The sequence below is a fragment of the Erythrolamprus reginae genome, chromosome 4 (genome assembly GCF_031021105.1).
Source record: "Erythrolamprus reginae isolate rEryReg1 chromosome 4, rEryReg1.hap1, whole genome shotgun sequence".
In the NCBI taxonomy this organism is placed as follows: domain Eukaryota; kingdom Metazoa; phylum Chordata; class Lepidosauria; order Squamata; family Dipsadidae; genus Erythrolamprus; species Erythrolamprus reginae.
This window is the reverse complement of record NC_091953.1, coordinates 67,131,747-67,150,072: the sequence shown is the minus strand read 5'-3', so window position 1 is coordinate 67,150,072 and position 18,326 is coordinate 67,131,747. Positions and strand designations below refer to the sequence as shown.

General features: G+C 44.2%; 1 protein-coding gene across 1 annotated transcript in view; it reads right to left on the bottom strand.

Moving 5' to 3' along the window:
* LOC139166677 (amine oxidase [flavin-containing] B-like) overlaps positions 1-18,326 on the bottom strand; it is a 67,768-nt gene that overhangs the window by 25,711 nt on the left and 23,731 nt on the right. The window contains exons 2-6 of the mRNA XM_070750526.1: positions 14,705-14,799; positions 10,799-10,936; positions 7,899-8,003; positions 7,371-7,462; positions 520-661 (exon numbers count right to left, since the gene is read on the bottom strand). Of these exons, the coding sequence (XP_070606627.1) occupies positions 520-661; positions 7,371-7,462; positions 7,899-8,003; positions 10,799-10,936; positions 14,705-14,799 (572 nt within the window). The remainder of the gene's footprint in view (positions 1-519; positions 662-7,370; positions 7,463-7,898; positions 8,004-10,798; positions 10,937-14,704; positions 14,800-18,326) is intronic.

The following is an 18,326-nucleotide window of genomic DNA, read 5'->3' as shown; positions in this document are numbered from 1 at the left end:
ATATGCACATGCGTGCAGTGACAAGAAAGCTTTCCAAAAGACAGTTTCCTCAACCCTACAAGGAAACGTATTTTGTGTTTTCTGCCAGTTTGGTATAATGGAATTATATTAAAAACAGGAAACTCTGAGTTCTAAGTTCTATCTTTGGCAAAAGCTAGCCAGGTGATCTTAGGTTAGTCACCTTCTGAAAAAGTGGCAAAACCACTTCTCAAAAATGTTGCCAAGAAAGCTTGTCTAGGCAGTCATCAAGAATGCACACAAATGCAAATCCATTACACAGCCATTCTCAAGATAAAGCTTTTAAACAAAAGATTTCCCCAACTGTGAAGAAACATCAAGAATGGAACTACAAATTTTTAGAATGCAACATATGTGCTCAATTGATATTTTCAAAAGAATGGAAACTCAGTTAATTACTCATAGGGCACTATGAAATAACTTTTGTGCAGGAGGAGTTGCACATATAAACAAGTGCCATGAGGCTCCAACAAGTGAAAAGAAAATAACAGTATACTCCACCTGGCCTCCATTGGTTGTTGAAAATATTCTGGCTGTACCTCCACACTGTTTAACATACCACAGGAACCAGAGAGCAGAAACCTCATGTGGCTCAGAAGTAACATCAACATTCACAAACAGAGTACCAAACCTCTTGGCAGCACTACATTCAAAACCAACATAAATAAATAATATTAAATCAAATTATGTACATATTGTCTTGCTTACTGGTAGACAAAAACAATGTGCTCTAAATCCTTGGTTGAAGGAAATCATTACTGCTTCTCTTTCAATGAACAGATTAATTTATTTTTATCACCGGTTTTTTAATTTAAAAATTGTTTGATAAAACTAAAGAAGAGAAACAAAACTAATGAATACAAACTTTAAGAATGTAAAAAACTAGAAAACAATTTTAAAACTATCTAGGTAACTAAATTATTCACTTTTATTTCTTACTTTTAAATTTTCTATTTATTTATTGTCTCTCTCTCTCTGTGTGTGTGTGTGTGTGTGTGTGTGTGTGCTTGTGAGTCCTGGTCTCCATTTTTCCTCTCAGTTCTTTGGGTTTTTTTAAAGCTAGCCTTGGCTTTTTACTGCACATTTTAAAGGTTTGGTTTTTTTAAAAAAAAATTATTCTTATTTTTTAAAGTTAATTGACTGGCTGAAGGCTGATTTAGTCTAATCCCCTGGTTACCAAAGTGGGGCCCATGCCCCACAGAGGAGCAATTCTTTTTTTATTATTATTTATTTTTAATAAATTGTATTGACAAATGCACAATACAGAACTGAAATCAAAAACAAGTATGAATACATTTGAAGAAAAAAAGGAAAAATAAAAGTAAATACAAAAAGTGAAAAGTAAAAAGTTTAAAATGACAAAAGTAAAATAAAGTAACAATTGGAGAGATATTTTGCTCTCTCCATCTTTCCTTATGATATTTTATAAATTTGCAATATAATATTTAACTTGTGGATTACCATATCTATATTTTTCACGCTTTCCTAATTTAACTATACAGTACTTCTTAATAATGAACATAAATTTTTAATATCTTTTTCCATTTTAAAGTTATAATAAAAAGGTATCATAAAACTTTGAAAGTATAGAATTTTTCATTTTCATTTGCTTAAAGATGGAGCTGGACTCTGGTGAGACATAACATTGGGATATGTTTTAAATTCATGCTGCTGATATGAGAGTCATATTTCCACATGTCAAACACTGGAGGAGAGGATGGAATAAGTCATAATTTTAGTCAACACTGGGGATTTAGGTTTTGACAGTCATATAACTCATATATTGTTTATCTCCTTTCTAGGTAGCTTTATCATGCCAGTAAATAAACAATGCATGCAGTTCTAAGAAGTACTTATTATTCTTGTTATTTGATCATAAAGAAACCAATGTAACATTTATCTGGCTGGCATAGATAGTCATACTTAACGTACAATTTGAAAGCAGTGGATTGTCACCAAAAAATTGCCTTGTTGGCATTTTGATATGTGTATGTTACTTTTCTTTCAGTAATTAATAATACCTCTGTGACTGCTTTCACAAAAAACACTTGCACATCAAACTCTATTTGTTCTTCAATCCTGTGCACAGCAATTTGAATCTGAAATTTGATCTGAAATTAAGGGGCTTAGATATTTTGCCTTTGTCATGGTCAGATCATTTTCTGTTATGGCTTGATTTTAAGGCTCCAATCCTCCCCTGCAGGGAGGAGGAATCGATTCGGTGGTTCCACCTCAGTCTCCTGGTAGACTCAGAGGGCTTTCAGAGGATGCTTGGGGTTTTGCTGGATTTGCTTGGCAGAATCCCTTGCTGCGGCCTGGAATATGGCGGCGGCAGGGGCTCTGAACTGAATTACGCCGTTGTAATCTCTCTGTGGCAGTAGACCCTGGAGATCTCCTTGGTTTACTAAGGAACTCTGTGGGATGAAATGCCAGAAGAGATGTCTAGAGAAGTGTTGGAGGAGAAGTAAATCCGAATCTGATCAAACACTTGTAAGCGTTTACAAAGACTTACAAAATGGTGCTCAGGGCAACAAAATGCGCACATCATGTCACCCTGATTACATCTGTGGAATGCCACCCAATCACTATGCTTAGGGTGATTTGCTCCCTCCTTAGGGGAAGTTGATGAACTTACAGGGTAGTGCTGAGGATTTTAATAAGTTTTTCACAGATAAATTTGCCCAGATCTGGATGGACCAATAGGAATGCAGTGCCAGCTGACAATGAGTCAGTCGAGGTTACAGGGGCCCATCTTAGTTCTGTTGTGTGGGAAGAGTTTGACCTGGTAACACCTGATGAAATGGACAAGGCCATGGGAGCTGTGAGCTCCGCCACCTGTTTTTTGGACCCACGTCCCTCCTGGCTAACCAGCAGGGATATGACATGGAGCTGGGTCCAGGAGATTGTCAACATTTCCTTGAGGAAGGCACTTGTGCGCCCCCTCCTCAAGAAGCCTTCCCTGGACCCAACTGTATTTAATAACTATTGTTCTGTCTCCAACCTTCTCTTCATAGGGAAGATTGTTGAGAAGGTGGTGTCGCTCCAGCTTCAATGGTCCTTGGATAAAGCCCAGCTGGGCCCTCAACAGTCAGAATTCAGGCCCAGCTACAGCATGGAAACTGCTTTGGTCACACTGACAGATGATCTCTGGCAGGCCTGGGATAGGGGTTTATATTCTATCCTTGTGCTCCTTGACTTCTCAGTAGCTTTTGATACCATCGACCATGGTATACTTCTGCGCCAGCTGGAGGGGCTAGGACTGGGAGGCACCGTTCTATGGTGGTTCACCTCCTACCTCTCTGGTTGGTTGCAGTCGGTGGTGGCAGGGGGTCAGAGGTCGACTCCTAGGTTCCGCCCTTGTGGGGTTCCTCAGGGATCAGTCCTCTTCCCTCTGCTGTTTAATATCTACATGAAACCATGGGATGAGATCATCCGAGGGCATGGGGTGAGTTTCCATCAGCATGCTGATGATACTCAGCTATACCCCGTGTCCACTCAATGAAGCAGTGGAAGTAATGTGCCCATGCCTGGAGGCTGTTAGGGTCTGGGTGGGTGTTAACAGGCTCAGACTTGACCCTGACAAGATGGAATGGCTGTGGGTTCTGCCTCCCAAGGACACCTCCATCTGTCTATCCATTACTCTGGAGGGGGAACCGCAGAGAAGGTCTGCAACTTGGGCATCCTCCTTGATCCACAGCTGACTTTGGAACATCATCTTTCTGCTGCGGCAAAGGGGGCGTTTGTTCAGGTTCACCTGGTGCACCAGTTGTGGCCCTATCTGGACAGGGAGTCTTTACTCACAGCACTCATGCCCTTATCACCTCAAGGTTCAACTATTGCAATGCTCTCTACATGGGGCTACTTTTGAAGAGTGTACGGAAACTGCAAATCATGCAAAATGCAGCCATGTGAGCGGCCATGTGCCTCCTCAGATATACCCATGTTTTCCCAGGACTCTGTGGACTGCCCTGGTTGCCGATTGGTTTCCAGACACAATTCGAAGTGTTAGTTATGATAACACTTACATGGCATCAGACCAGATTACTTGCGGGACCACCTCCTGCCGCATGAGTCCCAGCGACCGGTTAGGTCCCACAGAGTCGGCCTTCTCCTGGTCTCATCAACTAGGCAATGTAATTTGGCAATGCCTAGCGGAATAGCCTTTTCTCCGGGGACCCTGATCCTCTGAAATCATATCCCCCTCAGAAATACGCACTGCCCCCACCCTTCTCACCTTCCACAAGAGTCTAACTGTTGTAAATCAATTGGATTATGTTGTTGCATTGTTTTTATATGTTGTAAGTCTCCCCAAGTCCTCAGAGAGTAGTGGCATATAAATTGAATCTGGCTTAAATATCAGAAGCAGTATGTATGTACACATGTATGTATGTATGTATGCATGCATGCATGCATGCATGCATGTATGTATGTATGTATGTATAAAGCTCTCTATATTTTACAGATCTAAACACCTAAACTTTAATGTGCAAATTATGTCATCAGATCATTTAATTGTAAAATAAAATTGACTAAGGAACTATTTTTTATGGATTTCTAAGATTCTTTCTATCTTTCAGTATGGAATACAGTGGTACCTCAAGATACGAACCCCTCGTCTTACGAACAACTCGTGATACAAACCCGGGGTTCAGAAAAATTTTGCCTCTTCTTACGAACTTTTTTCGAGTTACGAACTGGCATTCGGGAGGCTGCTGGGAAGCCCCCCGGCTGTTTTAAAAGGTGACAGCCGGGCTGGGGGACTTCCCAGCAGCCTCCCGAACCCCGAACCCGGAAGTTCGGCAAAAGTTCGGGGTTCGGGAGGCTGCTGAGAAGCTCCCCAGCCTGGCTGTCACCTTTTAAAACAGCCGCGCGGCTTTCCAGGAGCCTCTGAACGCCGAACGCGGAAGTTCGGGTTTGGCGTTCGGCTTCGGAAGGCTCCTGGAAAGCCGCCCAGCTGTTTTAAAAGGTGACAGCCGGGCTGGGGGACTTCCCAGCAGCCTCCCGAACCCCGAACCCGGAAGTTCGGCAAAAGTTCGGGGTTCGGGAGGCTGCTGAGAAGCTCCCCAGCCTGGCTGTCACCTTTTAAAACAGCCGCGCGGCTTTCCAGGAGCCTCTGAACGCCGAACGCGGAAGTTCGGGTTTGGCGTTCGGCTTCGGAAGGCTCCTGGAAAGCCGCCCAGCTGTTTTAAAAGGTGACAGCCGGGCTGGGGAGCTTCTCGGCAGCCTCCCGAACCCCGAACATTTGCCGAACTTCCGGGTTCGGGGTTCGGGAGGCTGCTGGGAAGTCCCCCAGCCCGGCTGTCACCTTTTAAAACAGCCGGGCGGCTTCCCAGCAGCCTGGGAAGGCCGGCGGTCTCCATTGCGGAGCCCAGCCATGTGGGTTCCGCACCCGCTGCAGCCAAAACAACAAAGCCAGGCAGCCCCCAGCTGCCAAAGGAACCTCCTGATTCTCCCCGCTTCTCTGTCCCGCCCATTGCCCGTGTCCGGCAGAAGCTGCTGCCTGATTGCTCTTCGCCGGCGGGATGCAAAGTGCTGGGGTGGGGGGGTGTCCTGACAGCCCCCCACCCCAATGCTTCGCCTCCTGCCGGGCAAGAGCACTCGGGTGGCAGCTTCTTCTAGATACGGGCAATGGGCGGGACAGAGAAGCGGGGAGAATCAGGAGGCTCCTTTGGCAGCTGGGGGCTGCCTGGCTTTGTTTTTTTGGCTGCAGCGGGTGCCAGGCAGCCTCCAGCCGCCAAAGGAACCTCCTGATTCTCCTCTCTTCTCTGTCCCGCCCATCGCCCGTATCTAGAAGAAGCTGCCACCCAAGCGCTCTTGCCCGGCGGGAGGCGAAGCATTGGGGTGGGGGGGCTGTCAGGACACCCCACCCCAGCACTTTGCATCCCGCTGGCAAAGAGCAATCAGGCAGCAGCTTCTGCCGGACACGGGCAATGAGCGGGACAGAGAAGCGGGAAGAATCAGGAGGTTCCTTTGGCGGCTGGAGGCTGCCTGGCACCCGCTGCAGCCAAAACAACAAAGCCAGGCAGCCCCCAGCTGCCAAAGGAACCTCCTGATTCTCCCCGCTTCTCTGTCCCGCCCATTGCCCGTGTCCGGCAGAAGCTGCCTCCCGTGCCAATGTTCCCCGCCAAGCCCGGTTCGGCTTCCCTGGCTGCTTGGCCAGGGGGGGTGCCTCAGCCGAAAGGGGCTGGAGACGCAGCGATTTGCCTCCCGCCCCTCGCCCCTGTGCCGCCGGCACGTCATCTTCCCTCCCAGACAAAAAGGCCGGCCTTTGGGGATGAAGGGGTGTGTTCAGCTCTGCGTCTCCAGCTCCTTTCGGCCGAGCCCCCCCCCCCCAGCCAAGCAGCCAGGGAAGCCGAGCCGGGCTTGGCAGGGAACATCGGCACGGGAGGCAGGAGACAATCGGGCGACCGGAGCAGCAGCCAGGGAAGCCGAGCCGCGTATGGCGGTGACGGCGGCCGTCTCCTGCCTCCCGCGCCGATATTCCCCGCCATGCCCGGCTCGGCTTCCCTGGCTGCTTGGCCGGGAGCTGGATGCTGGTGGTGGCGGAGGAAGGCGAATGCAGCTTGGAAGCTGGGAGGGGGGCAGAATATGGGAGGAGAGAGGCAGCCTCCATGGTTTTCTTTCGGCGGAGCGAGAAGCAGAGGAGGAGCTGGATGCTGGTGGTGGCGGAGGAAGGCGAATGCGGCTTGGAGGCTGGGAGGGGGGCGGAACGTCTTTGGCCACTTAGCTCCTCCGCCGAAAGAAAAGCATGGAGGCTGCCTCTCTCCTCCCATATTCCGCCCCCCCTCCCAGCTTCCAAGCAGCATTCACCTTCCTCCGCCACCACCAGCATCCAGCTCCTCCTCTGCTTCTCGCTCCGCCGAAAGAAAAGCATGGAGGCTGCCTCTCTCCTCCCATATTCCGCCCCCCTCCCAGCTTCCAGGCCGCCGCCTGGCTGTCATTTTGTAGAGAAGCAAGAAGCGGAGGAAGAGCTGGATGCTGGTGGTGGCGGAGGAAGGCGAATGCGGCCCGGAGCCTCCCAAACCCCGAACTTTTGCCGAACTTCCGGGTTCGGGAGGTTGCTGGGAAGCCCCCCTGCCCGGCTGTCACCTTTTAAAACAGCCCCCAGGCTGTTTTAAAAGGTCACAGCCGGGCGGCAGCGGTTTTTTGCGTGTTTTTTTTGTTGTTGCACGGATTAATTGACTTTACATTGTTTCCTATGGGAAACAATGTTTCGTCTTACGAACCTTTCGTGTTACGAACCTCCCCCTGGAACCAATTAGGTTCCTATCTTGAGGTTCCACTGTACTTTTTTTGGATACTATTATCTTCTATTGTACAGACATGGTATACAATATAAAATTACTTCTCACTTCGTCCAGCACACTTTATCTAGCAACTGTTCCATGGTAATTTTGTCCCATTCCTCTGCATGTGGTGCTTTCCATGGAGCTTCATTAGGAATCTAGGAAAGGAAAGGTCCCACGTGTAAAGAAAAAACATAACACAGAGATGATCATGCAACAGTGTAATAATCACCAATCTTTTTATTAGATTCCAATGATTTTTCCCCAGACTACAACAAGAGAATGATTGCTCTTCAAAATTAAAGACTTTCTTGAATTGTTTTAAATTAGTCAGCTTTTATAACAGTTCTTGTCACATGTTACAGGGTTTTAATAGAGGAAGGTATTTTGCTCTGAGCTGGTATAGTAGATGAGTGGCATGAATGAATATTTTGAAGGGTTTTTTTAAATCACCAAATGTTTGCTGACCAAAAACCATGCAGCCTACTTCAGTAATTTTAATATGTATGGACTTCATCTTACAGAATTCCCCAGCCAGCTTTTTGACTAAACAACTACATCCATATCTCAAGTTGCAACTTGTCCAAATCTTACCTCTTTTCCCATTTCATCCAGTGTCCTCCATAGATTGTTATAGTCCAAATAAGTAATGGGATTCCACATTGGAGGGAAAGGCCCCTTGAAGGGATAAGATTTACCCTATAAGATCAATTAAAGAAGAAACAACTCAAAATTGATAGTTATTCCATCTAGATACAATTAAAAGGTCCAGGATATGATGTGAATCCTAATACACATCATTTCCATTATACTTCTGTATGAACCACAGTTGGAAAAAGGAGAGTAAAACTCTCCTTTTCATATTAGTGCTAATAAGTTGTATTTGAATACCATCTATTAGTGGCCAGCCTTGGTAAGAATAACTTTAACATCTAAATGAGCAAAGACAGAACAGCAGAAATAGCAGGAGCATTCAAAGTAATGAAAAGGGGATATTGAAGAAGATGCAGTCTCTCTTTCTGTCCTATTTTCAACTCTGACTTAGTTGTTTTGCAAAATATTAGGAAATCATATGTCAACAACCACATCGCTTTAGTCATGACTTGTATTATCTGGTAGAAACAGGAACCACATCAATAAGAAGTCTATATGTCATCCACTTTTCTTACTCCAATCTCTTCACTATCCAATCCTGTCTTTTAAATTATATTTACTAGTACCAATATTCTGGCAATAGCAAGGGAAAGAGCATAGAGATTTTTCTTTTCTCCAGATCAATATCTGATACTATAGGACAGTGTGGCAACTCTTTTTTTCCCCTCAGGTGCCAAAAGAGCATTTGTGTGCACTATCGCACATGCACAAGTGCTGACACACATAATTCAATACCTGGGGAAGGCGAAAACAGCTTCCCCCATTTCCTGGAGGCCCTCTGGAGGCTAGAAACGGCCTGTTTCCCAGTAGGCTCGTGTTTTGCCCTCACCGGGCTTTATAGGCTTCCCTGGAGCCAGGGGAGGGTAAAAACAACCTTCTCCATCCCCCAGGAGGCTCTCTGGAAACCAAAAATTAAGAGAGTTTACACTTCTACATAAGAATACTTAAGAATTCTTTTTCAATTTCAGATAAATTCAGAATTATAGGGAATACCAACTGGAAAACATCAGAATGTTTATTCACTATTTATAACATGTAAGAAATGCTTACCACAGTCTAGAAATTTCATAATAGTGATAAGCAGGGGTGGGCTACTGCCCAGACCGGGGAAAATGCAGTGGGATAGCGAAACTGGACCTCCATCCCAGAGCACCCAATTTGCACTGAAAGATGTTGAAAAAAAATGCAGGGCGTCCTGCATAAGCCATGCCCACAGTGTGGTAGTAAAAAATTTGGTAGCCCTTCACTGGTGATAAGCAGGATTTTTGACCAGATAGCCTTTTTGTTTACATCAATGAAGTTTATTGCTTTCTATTATTGATATAATTGGATTTAGTTAGGCTGCTTTCCTAAGCATTTGATAATGTATCTGGTTAAATTGACAAATTATTTAAAAATACAAGTTAAACATGATAATCACATGATAATAAATTGATCATGGTATGCATAATTAGATAGGAAAGATTTTATGGGCCAGTGTTACATTTCAATTTATTTGGTATCACAAATAAAATGATGTTACACAAAATGGTGTTCATTTAAATGTTCAATAGTTCAGGTTTGAAAGAGTGATTCTCTTTTAACACCTTTACTTGTATACTCAGAATTTCATTAGGGCAGCAAAATTGAAACCTTAGGGAGTCTTCAGAGCTCATAATGCCTTAAACATGAAAGCCAGCTGGGTGATTTGGGGCTAGTCAATCTCTTTCAGCACAACATATTCCCAGCTGTGGAAAAAGTAGGAGGAAGGTTTGTCCACTGCCTTGACTTATTCATAAAAATAGTAAAGACAGGATAATAAACAGTAAATAAGTAGCATAAGAAAGCTCTATGATAGTTAGACACTATCTAATAAAGAAGAGATGGAATTACAAATAGGTTTAATCTATTTTAGCTAGTATGGCTCTAACTTAAATTTCTTTTGGAATAAGGATATTAAAAGTCAGCATCTTTTAAAACTATTTCTGAAAATATAATTATTAATTATTCCTAACCCAAAGGATCAATGTCAAAAAGTCAAAGCTTCCTAGACATATGACACAGAAGAATCTTGGTTGCATTTTGTCAGCATGAGACTGCAGTTCTCTCTTATATCATGACAGTTGAAATCAAATGTCCTGGTTTTTTTCTTGTCTGTCTCATGTTTCAATAGACTCTTTGCCCTGAGGTTCATGGCCTTGACACTGATCGTTGGTGTTGACATAACACTGCACAATATTCATGACTAGAGGTCAACCACTAAACATATTTGATAGGAGATACCTCTAAAATAAATAGCCAAAATTTTTCTGCCAACTATCTAACCAGAGGTGGGTTCCTACTGATTCTAACCGGTTCGAACTGTTAGAAAACTGGTGGTGATGTCAGGGAGACGGTTTAGTCAGTGCTGGTTCATGAGTGCCGCCACCTTGTTTTTTGTTTCTGCTCATGCACCATGTGGTGAACAATGCCACAGGGCACGCAATGCACATAGAGCCACATGGTGTGGGAGGAAGCAAACCAGTGGAAAGGTAAGTTAGAACCCACCTCTGTAGCTAACCTCTATAGTACCACCGCAGCTGTATCTATCTTTCAATCTTTATGCTAAATAAAATATTCTGGCTATTCTGACTTCCTGAAATAATACAAATTGAAGAAAACTTTTGAAAATTATACAAACTGAAGAAAATAATTCAATCATATTTTTCAGAAATGATGTTGCTCATTAACCTTTAGAAATCTTTCATATCTTGTTAATCTGAGTATTTAACAAACTATTCCAAATTAGAAAATTTTAAAAATTATTAAAGCTTTATGAGTCTTCCACATCATAAAATAAGTTAAGAAACAGTTGCTCTTACATTGACATGATGGATAAGATGCTCAACTTCATTCACTTTGTAAGTCTCTAGTCCTAACTCCTTAGACAGCCGTAAAACACGGTTTTGTGTAGGTCCCACATATGCTCCTCCCAAGTCAACATACTTGGCATGCTTATTCTGGTTGAGAGGGGAAAATAGCATATTAGTAAATGAATATAGGTATTTATAACATGAATGGAAAAAAGGAAAATGTTTGTCAATGCATCTATCATTATACAACATTGATATTTTTTTGCATAATTCGGCACTGTCATTAATGTCTTGGAACACATTGAAAGGTGTTTTTCCTGACATATCCAAGAAACATCTAGACTCATGTCCAGTACAACTGAGAGACTACCAAGGAACAACGATTCCTGTTATTGGAAGGGGGTGTTTTCCAGTCAGCTATAAGGAATTTTCTGGGAGCTTACCTTTGGCAATTGTTGAAGCACCATTGACCAGTCTTTTAGGACTTGACTGGTTTAAAGCCTTAGGGTTCTCTATTGAGGGCATAGACTTAGTAAATGCCTCTACTTGGGAACAATTATTGATTAGGGACTTCGCCACAGTTTTTGATGGACAATTAGGTAGATACAAGGGCCCCCCAGTGACTTTTAACCTTAACCCTATGGTTCACCCTATTCGACTCAAGCCTAGAAGAATCCCATTGCCACTGAGACCTAAAGTTGATGCAGAAATTGACAAATTGTTGGCACAAGGGGTCCTTGAACCGGTGGAACAAGCTGAGTGGGAGATTCCGGTTGTAACTCCACTCAAACTGGATGGAAGCATGAGAATTTGTGCCAATTATAAGTGTACAATTAACCGTGCCTTGGCACCGCAAGGGTATCCCGTTCCGGTAGTGCAGCATTTACTGCACTCACTGGGGGAGGGAAAGGTTTTTGCGCATTTAGACCTCACTCAGGCTTACCAGCAGTTACCGGTCAATGACAGTGCAGCTGAGGCCCAAACCATTTCCACCCACAGGGGTGCCTTTAGGTGCAAAAGGTTACAATTTGGGGTAAGCATAGCCCCTGGTATATTTCAGGGGTTAGTGGAGCGTTTCCTTAGAGGAATATCTGGGGCGCTCCCATACTTTGATGACATATTATTGGTTGCACCTAATGAAAAGCAATTGCTAGAAAGATTAAGGGCAGTCCTGAAGAAGTTTGAGGAGGTAGGGCTGAGAGTGAAAGCATCGAAATGTATATTTTTAGCCCCCTCAGTTGAGTTTTGGGGGTTTTTAGTGGATGCCAAGTGCATTCTTCCCACCCACGCTAAAACAACACCTATTGTAGATGCTCCTCCCCCCTCCCATTCCAAAGCTGAGTTGCAGGCTTTCTTAGGCCTTTTGAATTTTTATGCTATTTTCTTGTCTCACAAGGCTTTGGTAGCAGAACCATTACATCGGCTTTTGGACATGGGGCCTATGTGGTGGTGGGGAGAGTGTGAAAATGTAGCTTTTGCTGAAATCAAAGGGCTCCTAGTTTCAAATTCTGTTTTAGCCCAGTATTCGGATCAATTACCATTAGTTCTGGCCTGTGATGCATGGGATTATGGGGTGGGTGTAGTCTTAAGCCACCGTCTGCCTAATGGAACGGAAGCACCAATTGCGTTTTATTCCCGTACCCTTGCTACACCAGAGAGGAATTACAGGCAGATTGATAAGGAGGCTTTGGCTTTGATAGCAGGTGTTTGCTGTTTCCACAACTACCTGTACGGCCATAAATTTACATTAATTACAGACCATCAACCATTGCTGGGAATTCTTTCTAAAGATAGGCAGTCACCCCAATTAATGTCCCCGCATATGATGTGGTGGACTGTGTTCCTAGCAAATTATTAATTTAATTTGATATATAGGCCAGGTGAACACATTGCTCATGCAGATGCATTGAGTCGTTGCTCTCTACCTATGTGGCTTAGTGAACCGGCCCCAGCTGCTACGGTGTTAGCTATTTCAGAACTCAATCTCCCCATAACGGCAGTGGAGATTGCCTATGCTACAGCAAAAGATCCAACCCTATCAAAGGTTATATCGTGGGTTTTATGTGGATGGCCTAATATGCAGTCAACTTCAGAATTTGATCCATACAAACTTAGGAGAGGAGAGCTTTTAGTTATAAAGGGGTGTTTGTTATGGGCAGATTGTGTGGTTATTCCACATGTACTTCATCAACCAATTTTGCAGTTGCTGCACCAAGCACACCCCGGGGTTGTACGTATGAAGTCCTTAGCCTGGGGATATATGTGGTGGCCAAGCCTGGATAAGGAGATTGAAGCCACAGTGGCTATGTGTCAAGTGTGTCAGGAATCCTGGCCATTTTCCCCTCAGGCAGGGTTTGGGAAACTCCAAGAGTTTGGAAAACTCCAAGTGCACCTTGGTCTCATCTTCATATAGATCTGGCAGGTCCTCTGCGAGGTCAGATGTTTCTAATTGTGGTGGACACATTTTCCCATTGGTTGGAGGTTTATATCGTCCACCGCATCGGAGGCCATCATTCGCTGTCTTATGGCTTTATTTGCTACACATGGTCTCCCAGATCTGGTTATTTTGGACAATGGGCCACAGTTTACCTCACCTACTTGTATGCATTTCCTGCAATCTAAGGGGATTAGGCAAGGGCTGATAGCGCCATGGTATCCAGCGGGAAATGGGTTGGTAGAGAGGATGGTGCACATTACAAAGGAATATCTGGCTAAAATGCGTGAAGGGGATTGGCAACAGAAGGTTGCTGCCTTTTTGCATGCACAACTTATGACACCCTGCATATCTACAAATAAATCACCAGCTGAGTTACTTATGGGAAGACATCTCCATACCCAACTCAATCGAGTACATCCCCAATATGTGAATTAAACCCTGCTGGATTCAACCAAACCTGGCTAGGAATTATGCGTTGTGGTTGGCAGGCACAATTGTGGCAGTTTTAGGTCCTTGTTCTTATAGAGTAGTTTTGGGGGATGGAAGGGAGTGGCATAGACATCCATAGAGTCCTCGGAGAGGGGCGGCATACAAATCCAATTAAATAAATAAATAAATAAATCTGAATCAATTAAGGTCTTGAGTAATTTCCAGACCGGAGATGGATATCCTAGCAGATGAGCCTTTAATGCCTATTGTGAGAAATAACCCAGATAGTATAAATGAGCAACCTATAGAAGTGCAGGTAGTGGAGCAAGCAGCCCTTCCCCCATTGCCTTTGAATACGGACATTTCAAGATCTACAGAGTCCAGTCCTGATCCAGAAAGGGAGCCAGAAGTAGCCCATAGATCTAGTCGTTGCCGACAATAGCCTGCACATTTGTCGGAGTACATCTGTGCAAACGTGAAAGTTGAGGGATGTAATGTCCTAGGGCGTGAACAATCAGGCAACCTTGGCTCCCATTGGTTAGCCACACCCAGGGCTGGACATGGCAAAGGGGAATCAGGTTGACATGCACACATATGCACACAAGCAGCTGGCGTCATGCAGCTATACATGTATGTGCACTGGCCCGCCACTTGTGCGAGTTGAGCTGCACGTTGCATTGCATCGCATTGGCCCACCATTTGCATGGCCCAGTTGTGAATAGGCCATGGCCAGGTAGTGGGCTATGGCCTGGAGGTTGGGTACCCCTGAATTAGAATAATTACATTGGGATAGCAAGAAGTGCCAGTAACTGTCCATGCCACTGTATGCTGAATCAATTGAAATTCTCAAGGGGTCATCAAGCTCCATTAACAAAAGTCAAGTCATAATTGACTAAGGCATCAGTGGCTGTCAGCAGGGCTTCCTGATTAAAGGAGCAGATAAAACATGCAGAGCCAATTTTAACAGCAAAATACTGGATAACTCTAATTTTTCACATACTATAGTAGAAAATTACAGACATAGAAAGATATGCACACACGGTACTTACTCTTACTGTATAAGTTCTTCCTCCAACCCTGTTTTGGGCTTCTAAGACTACAACATCCAGTCCCGAGTCATACAATAACTTGGCTGCAGCTAAACCTAAACAACAATAACAACAACAGAAAGCTTTGTTGCATAATGGCACAAAAATTTCCACAGCAATTTAAGTTTTGCAAGAAATAACCTACAAATAAAAAATGTGAAAAACAACTCTTTAGCATTAAATTGAGAATATAAGACCAACAACTTAGAAAAAGTATTACCAAATTCTATTTTATTCTAGTTGTAGTTGATAGAATCTTGAAGACTTAGCATATGAGACTTTTATTATTTAACTGTCTATAAACTTGATATTATTCCAAGAACTACGGGGATAAAGTTGGATTCAATGAACATATTACAATGTCTAACAATTTGAATATTTAACATCAAGAATAGAATTAATTATTTGAAGTGTAATGACAGTCTACCTTTAAATTCCACAGGGATCACCCAAGAATTCACAGCTTTTCTGGGCTTACTACTTATGGGAGGAGATGGTCTTTTTCCCCAATTTGGAATGACAAGCCAGAAAAGGAGTTCAAAGGAAGAAGGTTTGAGAAAGGTAGAAATAAAAAATAAATCTACAGCTGATATTGATGGGGATCTGTGATGGTTCCTCTACTTTCCTGAAGCTACCTGATAAGGCCAGATACCATTCTTTCATTGTAGAAAATGTAACTTTATAATAAATCCAAGGTAACATTTTCTACAGAAGCATTTTTGTCAGTGTCTGCACTTTAGGTAAAGATAAATGTTTCCCCTGACTAGTCATGTCCAACTTTAGAGCTGATGATCATCTCTGTTTCTGAGCCAAGGGAGCCAATGTTGTCCAAAGACACTTCCATGGTCATGTGGCCAGACTGTTACCTTTCCACTGAAGTGTTACCTTTTTATCTACTTGCATTTGCATGCCTTTGAACGGCTAGTACAAGAATGGGAGCTCACCCCCTCACATGGCTCTCGAATCTTGAAGCATGGCAGGACAGCTTCCTAGCTGTTAAGCTCATCATCTTTAACTACAGAGCCATTGCCCACACAAAGATGCTACGATGATAATTTTCAAACATGGAAGAACTTATGCCTGAATAAATGGGAAGATATTTGAATTAATACAACATTATTGTATGCAAGATGGCATAGAACTGTTGGGGAAACATGGGAAAAGAGACCTAGTATTTAGCAGCCAAACTATCCATTCTGACGTAGGGGTTGGAAGATCAAGAATACATAAAACACTGAAAATGGATCAAACAGCTGATGTTTCTTCATAAGAATTAAATAATTGCAATCAGAGATCAAGGACCTATATATATCAGATCAGATCAGGACCTATATATATATTTAAATGTATTCTTTTTTATGTACTTTTTAATTCTGACAATATTTTTAATTAATTAGTTAATAGAAGTTTTGGATGAATGTGTATGAATGGGATAGATTGACTGGATAGGTTTTCTAATGATGAAATGTACATTTTTAATGCATTTGAATATATATGTTATTATTGTATTTAAGTATTTAACTAATTCTTTTTAAGGAAGGCTGTCTGCAATATTGGTTGAATGGATATGATTGAAAGTCTGAATTATAAATGAATGGGTTGAATGGAAGGGTCAGTCTGCCTGGCAGCCTGGAGGCAGGAGGAGCAGGGGAGCCCATCTCTGGGGTAGAAGAGGGACAAAATATTCTGGTCGTGCTTGGGAGAGGCAGATATGGCGGGACACATGGGGTTGACTGCTTGCGGGGGAAAAAGGGCCACTGCTTGAAAGCGGTCCCTTGTTCCAGCCCCATGGACTCAACCCGGAGAACTGGTGACAAGCAAAATCCGGACTCTGGGCTCATGCTGTTGCTGCTCAATGCCAGGTCTGCTGTAAATAAAGCTCCTCTCATCCAGGATTTACTCCTGGAGTTGGAGGCAGACCTGCCGTGTGTGATTGAGACCTGGCTAGGACTGGAGGGAGGTGTTCCTCTCTCAGAAATATGCCCAGATGGATTTCAGGTGTGGCACCAGCCACGACCCCAGGGAAGGGGGGAGGAGTGGCAATTATAGCCAAAAAGACCATCAAACTGTGTAGGCTTATGAGGTTGGACCTAGTCCCTTCTCATGAGGTTGTACCTAGGAGTACAGGTGGACTTGTTGCTCATGTACCTGCCTCCCAGCTGTGTGTCAACAGCCCTGCCTGCGCTACTCGAGGAGGTGGCTGGGCTGGCGATGGAGTCCCCCAGACTTATTGTCTTTGGAGATTTTAATCTGCCGTTGCTTGGTGAATCCTCTGGGTTAGTGCAGGAGTTCATGGTCACTATGGCAACCATGGACCTGACCCAATTAGTTCAGGGCCCAGCCCATGAAAGGGGGCACACTCTCAACATAGTATTCCTTTCAGAGCAGTTGAGTAAGGATCTGATATTAAGGGGCTTAGAGACGTTGCCTTTGTCATGGTCAGATCATTTTCTGTTGCAGCTTGATTTTAAGGCTCCAATCCTTCCCCACAGGGAGGCGGAACTGATTAGGAGGTTCTGCCCCAGATGCCTGATGGATCCAGAAGGTTTTCAAAGGGTGCTTGGGGTTTTGCCGGATTCACTTGTACACAGTTCGGCAGAGTTGCTTGCTGCAGCCTGGAATAGGGCTGCGATGGAGGCTTTAGGATCTCTTTCTGGCAACTGACCCTGGAGGTCTCCTTGGTTCACTGAGGAGCTCCGGGGAATGAAACGCCAGATGTCTAGAGAAGCGTTGGAGGAAGACCAGATCCGAATCTGACCAAACACTTGTAAAATCTCATATTAATATTTACAAGTGGCGATCAAGTCGACAAGATGTGCATACACTGTTGGCCTGATTGCATCTGCGGAATCTCGCCCAGCCTCCCTGTTCAAGGTGACTTGCTCCCTTCTTAATCAGGGGGGAGTTGGGGAGCCCTTGCAGGGTAGTGCTGAGGCTTTTAATGAGTTTTTCACAGATAAAATTGCTCAGATATGGACTGACCTCGACTCCAATTGGAGTAGAGTCGGCTGACAATGAGTCAGTTGAGGTGACAGGGGCCCATCTTAGTCCACCTGTTTGGAGCGAGTTTGACCTGGTGACACCTGATGAAGTGGACAAGGCCATTGGAGCTGTGAGTTCCACCACCATTTGCTGAACCCATGTCCCTCCTGGCTGGGTCCAGGAGATTACCAATGCTTCTTTGAGGGAGGGGTCCTTTCTGGCTCTGTACAAGGAGGCACTTGTGCACCTACTCCTCAAGAAGCTTTCCCTGGACCCGGCCGTATTTAACAACTATCGTCCTGTCTCCAACCTCCTCTTTATGGGGAAGGTTGTTGAGAAGGTAGTGTCACTCCAGCACCAATGTCTTGGAAGAAGACGATTATCTAGGCCCTCAGCAACTATCGTCCTGTCACCAATCTCCTCTTTATTGGGAAGGTTGTTGAGAAGGTAGTGTCTCTACCAGCACCAAGGGCTCTTGGAAGAAGACGATTATCTAGGCCCTTGGCTACAGCATCCGGCTACAGCACGGAAACTGCTTTGGTTGTGCTGATGGAAGATCTCGGGCGGGGCCGGGACAGGGTTTTATCTTCTGTCCTGGTGC